The 14,513-nt window shown below is 45.2% G+C and overlaps 1 protein-coding gene across 3 annotated transcripts in view; it reads left to right on the forward strand.

Moving 5' to 3' along the window:
• Positions 1 to 1,467: 1,467 nt before the first annotated feature.
• Positions 1,468 to 14,513, forward strand: part of ACTR3B (actin related protein 3B) — a 91,032-nt gene continuing 77,986 nt past the window's right edge. For 2 of the 3 annotated variants that reach the window (XM_042976038.1, XM_042976071.1), the window contains exon 1: positions 1,468 to 1,573. In XM_042976038.1, coding sequence (XP_042831972.1) covers positions 1,530 to 1,573 — 44 coding nt within the window. In that variant the 5' untranslated portion in view covers positions 1,468 to 1,529. Of the gene's footprint in view, positions 1,574 to 2,589; positions 3,090 to 14,513 lie in introns of those variants that run through there. The other variant, XM_007087544.3, reaches the window with a different exon arrangement.

Here is a 14,513-nt window from a genome sequence, read left to right on the forward strand (position 1 = left end):
CCAGCTGCTGATCATGGCCACCATTCCCAACTAGTCTTATGCAGAGGGGGCACCCCCACGAAGGCACATGCTTTATCATTAGCTAGTCCCAATTCCATTAAGGCGTCTTCTCTGGTGAAGCAAACTGGGCCATATGTAACATAAAACCTCACAGTAGGCACTATACTAAGTGAATGAAAATAAGAGACATGGCAGTGACACATTGCAATCTGTAGTTTACCTACAACATTCTGACGAGGGCCTTGAAAAAGTGGGAGCTGGGCCGGCCCTTGGCAAAATGCAGAGTGGGCAAGTCAGTCTTTGTCCCTGGCTTTGGGGTCCTATACTGGGCTTCTTCCATTCTCCTGACCTTTCATTTCCCTCTCATCTTCTATTTCTCTCTCTAGTTCCCTTGGTGGGGGTGAGGGTAGGATGGGGGTAGGGGATGATCATGGGTTACCTAGAATGACCAACTAATCTATTACTTCTTCTAGGGAAAAAAGCACATTGCTTTAAAACTAAACTGTATGGAACTATGTCTCCAGAAAGCTCCTAAAAATTAATGTCACAAATTTATGATAGGGCAGGAGCCGGAAGCAAATGGGACTTTCAGCACCTTCATAACATAGTAGGTAGGTGCTTGCCTGCTTTGGTCCCCCCCACTTTTTAAAAAAAGTTTGTTTGTTTATTTATTTATTTATTTATTTATTTATTTATTTATTTATTTAAGTAATCTCTACATGCTCTACCCGCTGAGCCAGCCAGGCACCCTCCCCGCCCGTCCCTAGTTTCAGTAAGAACTTTGGGGGTCATCTCATGTTTGATGCTTAAAAACATTTTCCCATGAGGATCTTGCTGTAGCGTTAACTCCATCTAAGGTCATTGATCGTTTTGTCTTTATGGTGAAGGTTATACACTCACTCAACAAAGAGTTGGGTGCTTCCCATGTACGCACAAATACCGGGCTAAGCATCAGGTCATCAATGGTAAGACAGACACGAGCCCTATCCTAGTGGACCCTACAGTCCAATGGGGTGGGGCTGGGGGGAAACTACAAATAAATTAACGTTAAAAATTTGCTCCAAGCTTTGTCAAAGAGAGCAGTAGGCTGTTGAGATAGAGTAAGGTGCAGGGAGGAGACCGAGTTAGGATGATTAGGGACAACTTCCTGAGAAGGTGACATTCCAGCCGAGATTTACGGGATGAGAAGGCGACAGGCCCCGGCAACGAGGTCATGTTCACCGTAAGTCAGATAAAAATAACTCCCAATCTCTCCAGCAGCGGCATCTGACGTCCGCGCGAGCAGGCCTCGCCGCCAGCACTAAAGATGGCGGGCGGGCGGCAGGGCGGGGCGGGGCGTGCCCGCGGCCTGATTGGCCGGCCGGGCAGCGTCACGTGGGCGGCCGCCGAGCATCCGGGCCCCCCGGAGGCGGCGGCGGCGGCGGCGGCGCTGGCGCTGCGGAGGCTCCCGGGAGCGGGCGGCGCGGCGAGCGGACGGCGGCGGCGCCTCCCGGGCCGCCCGCGTGGGCCGAGCGGCACGCGTGCCGAGCATGGCGGGCTCCCTGCCTCCCTGCGTGGTGGACTGCGGCACCGGGTAAGAGCCGCCGGCGCCCGCCCCGCTCCCGCGCGGCCCGCCCCCGCCCCGGCGCCGAGCACCTGCTCCGCGGCCCGCCCTGTCTCACCTGGCGGCCGCACGGCGCCCCGCCGCGGGGCCCGGGCCCGGCTCCCGGCCGCCCACCTGTGCGCCCCGCCCCCTCCTCCCGGCCCGCGGAGGCCGCGCGCCGGTCACCTGCTCACCGCGCCGGGCGCCGCCCGCCTCGCCTCCCACTCCTCCCGGGCGCCGGGCCGCTGCGGCCCCTCCTGACGTTACCTGCCCCCTCCACCCGCCGGCCCGTGCCCCTGCCCGAGACCGGCCCTGGTCCTGTGCCCCCCCAAGTGCATGTCCCTTCTTGTTAATAATTCTTTAGCACTTACTCGCGGAGGTTTTTACGTCGCTCTACCAACTTGACACCTTTTGTGCAGCCCGCTTTGCTCCCTCCTGGTGTCGAACGGTTCACTCAGCCTCAGCTCTTGCTTCGCTTGGCCGGTTCACTTGCCTTTTCGCTTAAAAAAAAAAAAAAATGTTAAAAAGCCTCCATTTTGGAAAACAATGTCTAAATTGGGGAAAGCCTTTTTTTTTTGTGGTCTAGTTTGTTTTTTTTTTTTCTTTCTTTTCTTTCTTTTTTCCCCCTTCTTTACTTTTCGGTTGAGATAGTTTCTTCTGATGTTGTTAACGACGTGCGAGAGAGACCTTAGGAAATTTCCCGTACTTTCAGTGTCCCAAGCTTCGCTGATTTTAGTTAGGAAGGTGAATCCATCCAGCTGGTGCTTTGGAAATTCAAGCATGCCTGCTTTGCGTTACAGAGGATGTACTTGGTAAAATAGCCTGGAACTAAAATTGAGTCTCGTAAAGACTTTTCGACACGGGATTTTAAGGATTTTTGCCATAAAATCTTCTGGTGGCATGTTCACCTTAACCTTGATTCTTTTCTGTAGAAAACTGCACTTGGTTTGGTTTCCTTGACAACCTTGTGGGGGTGTCTTTAATTTGTTACAGTCCATCTCCTACTGATCGTGCTTTCCTTTTCCTGCTGAAGCCACTAGCATGGGTTACAGGCTGGGAAAAAGTGCCTCTTGGCTTGTGCTAATTCCTTTTGAAATAAGCATTCGTATCAGAAGTCACATGGCCTTTTATTTTAGAAGTTGTTTTGCTACCCCAAACAGAAGCCAAAATCAAAATTGATGTGAACACCTGCCCCTTAATTGTTGGCGTCTGACGCATTCGTTCCCCCTGCAACATCTGTTTGCATCCCATGCCCAGCCGAGCTGTGGTCGTGTCAAAGAGTGAAGGCCACAGGGAGATGTATTTTTCATTCCCACACGTGCATGTGAAACCCTTGCTTTTGTATTTTTGGTCTTGTAAACCTAGTGAAATCTAAAGCAGTTCTTGGTAGCTGGCGCTAAGATAATGCCCACGGAGTTCGTCATACCTTTGTTAGTGACACGGGAACCTTACTCATCGTTCTTGCTATAAATGCCTACAACATGGTGCTCAGTTTTGACCTTTGGAGGTAAGTGATAAATGTAACTTAGCTCGCTTGGAGATAAAACTTCAGTTATGTCACTGTTTTGTGACCCCACTTCCTTGCAGTTTTTTTTTTTTTTTTTTGGTCTGTCGTAGGCTTTGGCAGTCTGTTGTAGACAGTGGCAGGGAATCTTCCCAGTGGGTTCCGCACGGACATATTCTGTTATGGAAGTGACTGATTTATCAGGAATTCCCAGGGCCCGGTATGTGGTCAAGAGGAGCAGCCTGGGAAGGCTTAAGTTCACTTAGGTGTATCAGTAGTAGTCTCCCAGAGAGTGAAAACTATTTGTGGACTGACTTTAGCCTCAAAATGGGATTAAATAAAAATGCAGCTAAAATGAACCAGGACCAAGGGGAGTCCTCCTACGCTGTAGACCAGCGGCTGCCGTAGTTGGGCCTCGCATTTGGCCTTAGTCTCCCTGCCTGACAGTTACGAGAGAGTCATTGTCAATTGTGTAATTGTTGTCATTAGGAAGGCAGAGGCATACCTGCTTCTCAGGTGAAAAAGCTTTTTTTCTTTAAAAAAATGTTTTTTTTTTTTAATGTTTATACTTAGAATGCGAGAGAGTGCGCACCAGCGAGGGAGGGGCAGAGGGAGAAAGAAACACAGAATCCGAAGCAGGCTCCAGTCTCCGAGCTATAAGCACAGAGACAGACATGGGGCTCGAACTCCCAAACCGCGAGATCATAACCAGAGCCGAAGTCCAACACTCAACCTACTGAGTCACCCAGGTGCCCCTGAAAAAGCTTTTTATCTAGTATTAAATTCTAAAAGAAAAATTCACGTGGAACTGTACAGAGTGAACAGTAGTGATTTAGCAGGGTACCGAATAGTGTATATATACATATTTTTTTCTTTTCATAGCAAATAAATTTCATCTCTGTGACCGCACATCCTCCTCTAATAGTCCCTGAGATCACCTTAGCGAGCACAAGTGTGCTGGGGGCCAGGAGAATATGGACCGAGGTATCCGTTTGATCTGAAGATAAAGCTTTGTTTATTTAAAGGGACTAGTGGGTTACAGAGTTTTAAGAGAATATTCCACAAATTCCAGTCTTGCTTCTCTTAACTTTTTTTGCATTAAAAAAAAAAAGACCTTAAGTAATCTCTACATCCAGCATGAGGCGCTTGAAACCACAACCCTGAGGTCAAGAGTTGCACACCACTGACTGAGCCAGCCAGGTGTCCCTTTCTTGCATTTCTAAACTTATTTTGAAAAACAAATTCAGAAATATTGGAAAGCTACTGTGTATCCTTCACCTAGCTTCACCAGCTGTTAACCTCACTTCCATCATTCTGGGTATTAACTGTACATAGTATTTTTCTGAACCATTTGAGAGTAAGTTGCAGATCTTGTGCCCTTTTATACCAAAATACTTCAATGCATACAAGGACTGTCTCTTCTGTAATCACAGACCGATGACTAATGTGAAAGAGTCTAAGATGTATGCAGTGGTGTTGTCCACACAGCCTGGATCCCCAGGGCCTGTCCCATGATGACTTGTGGCCTCTTCTTCCATCCTTTGTCCAGCTCTGCACGTTGTGTTTTGTCACCAGCCTGCCTTTCAGATCTCGTCCAACCGGACAAGTCCCGGAGCCGTTTTCTGTTTTTCAGGACATTGACATTTTTGGAAGCCAGTTGCTGCGTATATGGTCCCTCGGTGTAGGCTTGTCTGGTGTTTCCGCAGGATAGATTCAGGACACGTGTGCATTTTGGTCAGGAATACCACACGAGGCGCCATTCTATCCAAGTGCATCCTACCAGAATCTCCCCACCCCCAGCGTGATTGAGATATAGTTGACAGAGACCCTTGTAGAAGTTCAAGTTGTGCAACATTTCGATTCATTTTATCTGTTGCAAAATGATTATTACCACCTTAGCTTCAGCCAACACCTCCCTCACATCACATAGTTGCCATTTCTTCTTTGTGGTGAGAACATTTAAGGTCTCTTCTCTTAGCAACTTGCAAGTACATGATACAGTATTATCGACTGTAATCACCACGCTGTACGTTAGATCCTCAGAACCTCTGCCTCTAGTCAGAAGGCTTAAAATAGTGAGTGATCTGTCTCCTCTTGGATGAAGCTCACTTGGGTTATTTGTTTATTTTTTTTTTTATTTTTTTTAACGTTTATTTATTTTTGAGACAGAGAGAGACAGAGCATGAACGGGGGAGGGTCAGAGAGAGAGGGAGACACAGAATCTGAAACAGGCTCCAGGCTCTGAGCAGTCAGCACAGAGCCCGACGCGGGGCTTGAACTCACAGACCTCGAGATCATGACCTGAGCCGAAGTCGGACGCTCGACCGACTGAGCCACCCAGACGCCCCTCGCTTGGGTTATTTAGATAGAGTGATGTCCGCTAGATTTCTCCACTGCAGTTTTCCCCTTTGTAATTAATATCATTTAGAGAGAGAGATTTGAGATTATGCAAATAAATACCTGTTCTTTCCTTAAACTTTCACCCGTTAGTTTTAGTGTCCACTGGTGATTTTTGCCTTATTTGATGATTGCAGTGGGGTTGCCAAATTGTGATTTAAGTTTAAACTCTAGCATCATTTCTACTTTTATTAATGTTTTAGTCTAAGAGCACACTTTTCCATCGTTGTCATCTATTTATCAGATTCAGTATGTAGGGGCTGTTGTTTTCTTCAAAAGGTAATAATCTGTTATAATCAAAAGGTTTTTGTCTGTTATTGCCATTATTTGTTTTGATGCTTAAATTGTTCCAGATTTGGCCGATGAAGGCCCATGCACACTGTTTCTGGTGTTCTTTAGACCTGTCCCCATCTTTTTTTGAGCATGTTGCTGTTATCTGAAGACTTCAGCAATAGCCTTGTGCATGCCTACATCTTTTTGTGTGTTTTCCTGGGTTTCCCTGGGATAGATTTCTAGAAGTGGGATTTCTGGGTCAGAGGGTAACTGCATATGCAGGTTTGCCCATCAGTGCGAAATCCCGCTCAGCAGTGTGTATCCTTACCAGCAATGTGTGAAAGGGCTTGTGTCTTCTTAATAGACTCACCAACAGAGTACATTGTCAAAGATTTTGATTTTTATCAGTCTAGAAGGTAAGAAGTGATATTACAGGTGTTTTTTAAAGCTCATTTATTTATTTTGAGAGGGAGAGAGAGAGTGAGCGAGGGGAGGGGCAGAGAGGGAGAGAGAGAATCCCAAGCAGGCTCCATGCTGTCAGTGCAGAGCCCGATGCGGGGCTTGAGCTCACAAACTGTGAGATCATGAACTGAGCCGAGATCAAGTGTCAGAATCCTAACTGACTGAGTCACCTAGGCACCCCAGTGACATTAGAGTTTTGAGTTTCTTCTCATGTGGGAAGATGAGTATCTCTTCATGTGGTTAAGAGGCGTTACATTTCTGTCTCATCATTTCTCTAGCCCATTTTTCTGTGTGTTTTTGGTCTCGTGCTTCTTTGATTTGGGAAGCTCTTCGTGTGTTAGGATGTGTTGGACGTCACACAGACCGCTCCTGGCTTCAGTGATTTTCTAGGAGCAATTACAGGGCTGTAGTGAAAAAGTACAAAGCAAAAACAGCCAAGGGAAGAGGCGGGAGGAAACCAGGAGCAAGTTTCCAGAGTCGTCAGTGGAGTGACACGGACGTGCTTAGTCAGCACCCAGTCTGACAGCACACCAAGGAAGCTCATTAAAGACGGTGCCCGGTGTTACTGGGCCTGGCCCTTTCACCCCTGCCTAGCACATGCCGAAGTTCCAGAACCCCCTAAGGGAAGCAGATGTTCAGCATCAACTACTGTTTGCGCGGCTTAGGCACAGTGAATACCGTTTAGGGAATGGGGGGAACCCTCCTGAAACCCGAGTTCCCAGATGCCAGTCAGAGGCCCGGCTGGCAAGCAGGACTTGTCTCAAGAGAGCCATCTTGAGCCTGTTGACTCTTTTCTGCACGTGAGGGTGTTAGCTCTTCATGGTGTCAGTTGCAAAGGCATTTTCTTCCCTATGTATCATTTGTCTTTTGCTCTGCAAAGATTTTTTTTTAAGCAATCACATTTATCTTTTCCTTATTGTTTATAGAGTTTGAGTCAAAGTTTTTTCCCCCCTGTTCCCAGGTTATTTGGTGTTTTGTTTTCTGATGGTTTCATTCCTCTCTTCTCCCCCCAGCCCCCATTTAAATCCTTAATCTATTTGGAATGTATCCTGGGATATGTAGTATGAGGAAAGGACCCAGTTGGAACGATTCCTGTCTTTTTTTCCTTTTGGCTATGTCGTTTATCTCAACATCATTTATGAAAAAACCCCTGTGCTTAGAGATGCTGTCTTTATCATGTACTAAATTTGTGCAGTTGTTTTTATTTCTAGATTTTGTTTTGAGTTGCATTAATTGGTCTATTCATACACCACCGCCACGGGGTTTTAATTACTGAGGCTTTAGGATGATTTAATACCTGGGGAGGCCGGCCTCTCCTACACATCCCATTCTTTTTTTAGGTCTTTCTGATAGATTTTTGCTTGTTGTTCCTCCAAATGAGCTTATAATCAGCTTCTCTAGTTGGGCGTGGGGTGGGGGGGAGAATGCCTCCTGGCATTTTTATTTGGATTCTATTAAATTTATAACTTAATTTAATGAGGACCAACGTCTTTTTTTTAATTTAGTTTTTTATTTTTAAAAATTTACATCCAAATTACTTAGCGCATAGTGCAACAATGATTTCAGGAGTAGATTCCTTGGTGCCCCTTACCCGTTTAGCCCATCCCCCCTCCAACAATCCCTCTACTAACCCTGTTTGTTCTCTGTATTTAAAAGTCTCTTGTTTTGTCCCCCTCCCTGTTTTTTATATTATTTTTGTTTCTCTTCCCTTAAATTGATCTGTTTTGTCTCTTAAAGTCCTCATATGAGTGAAGTCGTACGATATCTGTCTTTCTCTGACTAATTTCACTTAGCATCATCCCCTCCAGTTCCATCCACATAGTTGCAAATGGCAAGATTTCATTCTTTCTGATTGCCGAGTGATACTCCAATGTATATATATATACACCACATCTTCTTTATCCATTCATCCATCGATGGACATTTGGGCTCTTTCCATACTTTGGCTATTGTCGATAGTGCTGCTAGAAACATGGGGATGCATGTGTCCCTTCGAAACAGCACACCTGTATCCTGTGGATAAATGCCTAATAGTGCAGTTGCTGGGTCCTAGGGTAGTTCTATTTTTAGTTTTTTGAGGAACCTCCATACTGTTTTCCGGAGTGGCTACACCAGCTTGCATTCCCACCGAGGGCCAACATCTTTATGATGGTGAGTCCTCCTATGGAAGAACATGGCGTAGCTTTCCATTAGTTCAAGTCTGTTTGTGTCTTTTAGGAATAGTGTTTCCCTTAGGTAGATTTCTTGTTAAGTTTACACATAGGTATGGAATTTCTGTTTTGCTGTCATAAATGGTGGCCTTCCTTCCTTCCTTCCTTTCGCAGGACTTTAACTCACAACCTTGAGATCAAGATCTGAGCTGAGTTCAAAAGTCTGACACTTAACCAACTGAGCCACCCAGGCACCCCAATGTGTTTTCTTTTTCATTATGTTTTCTGTTTTTCTTGAACACATTAAGGGTATTAGTTTTCTGTGCGTGTTAATTTTGTAATTTGTTACTTTAAAAGATACTGTTGTGTTTGTATGAGTTTTTTCCTTGATCTTGAGGGTTTTCCAGATACAAAATCTTTGGCAAATAGAGTGTTTTTCCCTTTTCTTTCTATTGGTAAGGACTCTGGTTTTTTTTGACACTTCAATGACCATTGCCTCTAAAATGTTAAATAGGAATGGAGTTAGTGGGCATTATTCTTTTGTTCTTTACTTTAGTGGGGCAGCTTCTGATGTTTCCAAAATAATATGCTGGCTTTTGGGCTACTTTGTGTGTGTGTGTATGTGCCTACATACACACATGCATATGCAAGTATACAAATATATGTATGTACGCACACGCACGCACAAGCATTCAAATACATGCATGTACATGCACGCACATATACGAACACACGCATGCATGCGCATGCACACACAAGCACACAAACATGCACGTATGCGCATGATAGATACACGCGTGTGCATGCACGCATGCACACATAAGCATACAGAGACACACGTGTACACACCATCCATACACATGCATACAGAGACACGTGTATGCGCATGCACGCACAAGCACGCAGAGACCCGCGTGTACGCGCATGCACGCAAAGCGCGCAGAGACACGTGTACGCACATGCACGCACAAGTATACAGATATACGCATGTACGCGCATGCACGCACATGTATACAAATACACGTAGGTACACATATGCATACATGTATCATGTTATTAATCAGTTTCTGTTTTTTGGAATGTTTACAACAGGAATGGGTGTTGGATGTCAGGTATCTTTTTTTTTTTTTTTTAACGTTTATTTATTTTTGAGACAGAGAGAGACAGATCGTGAACGGGGGAGGGTCAGGGAGAGAGGGAGACACAGAATCTGAAACAGGCTCCAGGCTCTGAGCCATCAGCACAGAGCCTGACGCGGGGCTTGAACTCACGAATGGTGAGATCATGACCTGAGCCGAAGTCGGACGCTTAACCGACTGAGCCACCCAGGCGCCCCTGTCAGGTATCTTTATTGTAAATGGAACAGGTAGTTTTCTTCCTTAGCCAGTTAGTATGATGGGTTATATTAACAGATTGCCTAATATTGAACCCCTCTTGCATTCTGGGATAACCCCCATTTGATCATGATGCATTATTTTTTGATGTGTAGGTAGATTGTTAACATTTTATTTAGATTTTTGCTTCAATGTAAGTGTGACTGATTAATGGCTTAGTGTTTTGGTGCAATCATTGTCAGATTTTGGAGTCCGCATTACGCTCTCTTCATAAAACAAATTAAGAGGTTTTCCTTCTCCTTCTATGCTCTGGGACAGTCTGGGATAGTATTGGGATTACCTGAGTTTTAAGGTTTTGGTAGAATTCCCCCGTGAAACTGTCTGAGCCTAGTGCTTTCTTGTGGGGAGAGTTTTGTTGCTCACCCTATTAGAACCCTGTGGGACTTTCCATCTAGTGGAATCAGTTGTGTTGTGTTGTGTTTGTCTAAAAACAATTCTTTTCATCCAGATTTTTCAAATGTATGTATATGGTAGTCTCACGATATAAAAAAGTGTCCTCTGCTTTTATGGTTATTTTTCCTTTTGTCACTCAAATTTATGTGTTTTGTTTTCATCCTTTTTTTCTTGGCTTACCTAGTGACTTGTCTTGTGGATCTTTTTTCAAACAATGAGCTTTGGGATTTACTTCTTAGTTGTTAGTTTTGTGTATTTTGACTCATTCTGCTTTTGTCTTTCCTTTTTTTTTTTTTTTTTTGCTTTCCTTTATTTTATCTTTTTATTTTTGAGCTGGTTGTTAAACTTATTTTTATTTTTTCCTTTACTTGAAAAGGCATTTATTACCATAAAATTTTGACTGATATATTTTAGGCTGTATGTATCCCTTAGACTTGGATTTATTTTTTGCATTATAATTTTCAAGAAATTTCTGTATTTTTGTTTTGAGTTTCCCCCATAACTCAGTATTTCTCTACTACCATGTTTTAAAATTTTCAGGTATAAAGGCCTGTTTGGTTTTTTATTTTGCTTTTAATTTCTGGTGTTGTTGCAGTATGTCCATAGAGAATGCTGTTTGCTTTATTTTTGTTCTTTGGACTTCATGGGGTCTAAGACCTGGTCAGTTTTGTGAATGTTCTGCACGGACGTGCAGATGTGTTTTCTGCTAGTGTGTCCAGAGTTTGAAGCGAAGCTGCCTGTGTGAGCTACTTACACGATGTTCCTCAGGCCTTCGGGTCTCCCCCGCTTACTCTGTGTCGGCCCGAGAATGGTGTGTTACGTCTTGCGCCCTTATTTCCCTGGCCTTCTGGAAGGGGGTGCTGCCCCATCGGGTACCTCTGTGTCAGCAGTTTGTGTCTCCCCCAGCTGTGACTGTAGTGCTGTGAGGGTGTCCTGTTTTTAGGGGGTTTTGCAGTCTCCTGGGAGTCCCAGTTCTACTTTGTCAGAGAGTAAAAAGGATGGTCAAAAACATGCCAGACTAACAGCAGGAGTGTTATTTAAGCTTTAAAGGAAGCAAGCGGTTCATTTAATCATTTATTTTTGGGCTTATGTAAAAATTTTTCATTTTATCAGAGTAATATGCATACTGATTAAAGGTCAGATAGAGCTCAGGGGCTTATGTGAAGACACATGGGTGCTGTCCTGCCTGCTTTTCTCTTTCTTCAGAAACAGCTGCTTTCAGCTCTTAATTCTGTATCTTTCAGCATTTATGGATTTCAGTGTTTCTAAATAATATGCACATCAGTCTGTCTTTTGATTATCAAATTTTCACATTATCTCTTTAATTCTCTCATCCTGGGGCACCTGGGGGGCTCAGTCGGTTTAAGGACAGACTCTTGATTTCGGCTCAGGTCACGATCTCATGGTTCGTGAGTTCGAGCCCTGCGTCGGGCTACACGCTGACAGTGCGGAGCCTGCTGGGGATTCTCTCTCTGTGTGTCTCTCTCTGCCTCTCCCCCACTTGTGCTCTCTCTGTCTCTCTCAAAACAAATAAATAAACTTAAAACAAGAAAAGGGTTAAACTCTCTCATTTTGCCTTTGCCCTCTGTTTCTCCTTCCCTCTTCTCCCAAAAGGGGTTATTACATTTCCCAGCTAGTTTGTGACGCGTGTTTGTGTTACCACGCGTGTGCAGATGTACTTGCTCATGGAGTAAAAGTGTGCCATGATTGTTTCTTCTCTTAAATTTGGTTTTTATGGAAGCTCATGATTGCCGCCTTTATTTGGGTTTCTTTGTATCCACTGCTAATGACTTTCCATATTTTCGAGTAGCCAGCTTCTCACTACAGTTTTCCACAAGGTTAATTACGTTATAGATCCCACCAGTCAGTTTGTTTTTGGAGATGTTCCTTCTGCAGACTTTGGCCCTTCTCTCTGGGGCGGTTGCTTCCCAGGCCTGCCCGCCGCACAGCCTGGGACTTTGCTTATAACCTTCTAGGCATTTCCTTTGCCTTTCTCCTGGATTGAGTCCGTTTCCTGAATCCTGCCTTCTGGCTGCTTGCTTTCCTCTCTGCTGGTGGCCCTCCAATAGCCAGCTTTGTGAGGCTGGGAGGCACCTGTGGGTTCAGGGATTCACAGTGAGCGCTTTTGACATGCCCGTGTCCCTCGTCCTGTCCCTCCTCTCCAGTGGGTGCACCTTTGTCATCCTGGCGTCTCCTGCCATCATTCTGGGGGCGCACGAACCTCTCTCCTGTGTGTTCTCTGTTCCACATCGTCGTCTTTTTTGGTTTTCTCCTTTGTGTTGGCAGAGGGCGTCCTCCGGTAGCTTTCTGAGAAAGGGTGTGCGGGAGGGAGATGTTTACCTTTCCTGCTTGTCCGAAACGTGTTCGTTCTAACCCTTCACTTGGTTGATCGTTGGATGTAGTATTCAGTGTTGGGGAAGTAATTTTCCCTCAGTTTTTCAGACACTGATTCTTTGTGTTCTTGCTTCTGCTTTGCTGCTAAGAAGTCTGAAGACTTCGTAAGTGACTTTGAGTCCCCTACTCTGCTTCTTGGAAGCTTTTAGGGTTTCCTTTTTGTCTCTGGTTTCTGAAGTTTCACAACAACGTGCCTTGAAGTGAGTGTGTTTTCCTCTGTTGTGCTGGGCTTTGTGTGAGCTCCTGTAGTCTGAAGACTGGCATCTTTGAATTCTGGGTAAAACTTTAAAAATGTTTCTTCCTTTGCTGTGTGTGTGTGTGTGTGTGTGTATGTGTCTCAGGGCACGTGCTCATGTGCACGCTCTTTCTGGAACACCTGTTCACGTGTTGAATTCTTAGGCTGTTTCTCTGATTTTCTTACTCTTTCTCTCTTGTTCTCCATCATTCTGTCTCTTTTCCTTCTAGGATATGCCTTGCCTTATTTTCTAGTCCTTCTCTTCAGTTTTTTCCATTTTTGCTCTTATTTAAATTTCCAAGAATTCTTTTTGTTCTCTAAATGTTCTTTTACTAATAGTATCTCGTTTTATTTTTTGAATGTAGTATCTTCTTGTAGGGTATTGATGATGGTGTTTTTATGGTGGTGTTGGTGCTGTATCTCCCTATATAGGTTTTGTTTTTTCTCCTTTTTAAAACATTTTTTAATGTTTTATTTATTTTTTGAGAGAGAGCATAAGCAGGGGAGGGGCAGAGAGAGAGGGGGACAGAGGATCCAAAGTGGGATCTGCACTGACAGGCTGACAGCAGCGAGTCCGATGTGGGGCTCCAAGTCACGAACTGTGAGATCATGACCTGAGCTCAAGTCGGATGCTCAACCGACCGAGCCACCCAGGTGCCCCTGTCTTGTTTCTTCTGAGTTTTCATCTTTTTCTGCGGTAGAAAGGGTTTCCTCAGATGTTGGTAATTTCTGGCTGCCTGCTTATGATTAAAAGTCAGAAAATGGAAAAGCTCATTGGACTTTCTGAATGTGTAGATTTGCGTATTGATTTTGAATGTCACCAGGGGTGATGTAGGCAGGTTGTTTGTTGGGGAATGTTCTGGCGTCTGCGTCTTTAGATTCTTCCTTTTGGACTGGTCAGTTTCCCCAGAGGCTACACTTCGGGTCCTCCGCGTGGAGGCCAGGCCTGGGTGCTGGGCTTCTGAGAGCGGAGCGGGGAGAAAGCAGTGGTGGGACAGGGTGTCTGAGCCCTCAGCTTTTGCCGTGTACATGGTCAGGCGACCCTTTGTTTTCTGATTGGTGCTGGTGTCCCCCATGCCGAGTGACTGCCGGTGGAGGCCCTTTGCCTTACAGTCTCCAGAGAGTCCACGTGCAGAGTGCGCTGGGGTCACGGGGGAGCCGTGGCCCAGCTGTGGACAGAGGGGAGTCTCGCTCGGACCCCCTGGTTTGGGCCCTCGGGTCTCAGTTCCCCAGAGCCCGTGCAGCTCCCAGGTCTGGAGCCTTTCAGGACACACGCGTGCGTGCCGGGCTGGTCCTCAGCTCTTGCCTCTGCTGGTTTTCTTCTCCCCAGGCCGGTCACCACTGGTCCTCAGCTCTCCGGAGCCAGACTCTTGCTGTTGTGTCCGCTTCTTTTCTTCCCGTCATTGGGGATCGATATACCTTTAAAAAGTCATTTTGCTTTGAGTTTTGTGGGGCTTTGGGACCAAGTGAAATAATGAAATCATACGTTTAGTCCACCATTTTAATCTGGAAGTTAAAGTTCCCTTTAGAGAGATCAAAATCCACAGAGAGACCATACCTCATGATGTTCTGTTTCCCCAAACTAGGGCAAAAAATGCCGCTGATAGAAGGACAAATGGACAAGTGTATGTGGTCAGGTTCACAGGTCAACAGACAAAAGAAGGATATTGGATTTAGATGAAATAATTAATACATTTGAACTTGTCTATTGAACTCTTTGTCCTATAAA

This window comes from Panthera tigris, chromosome A2 (genome assembly GCF_018350195.1).
Source record: "Panthera tigris isolate Pti1 chromosome A2, P.tigris_Pti1_mat1.1, whole genome shotgun sequence".
NCBI classification, from domain to species: Eukaryota; Metazoa; Chordata; class Mammalia; order Carnivora; family Felidae; genus Panthera; species Panthera tigris.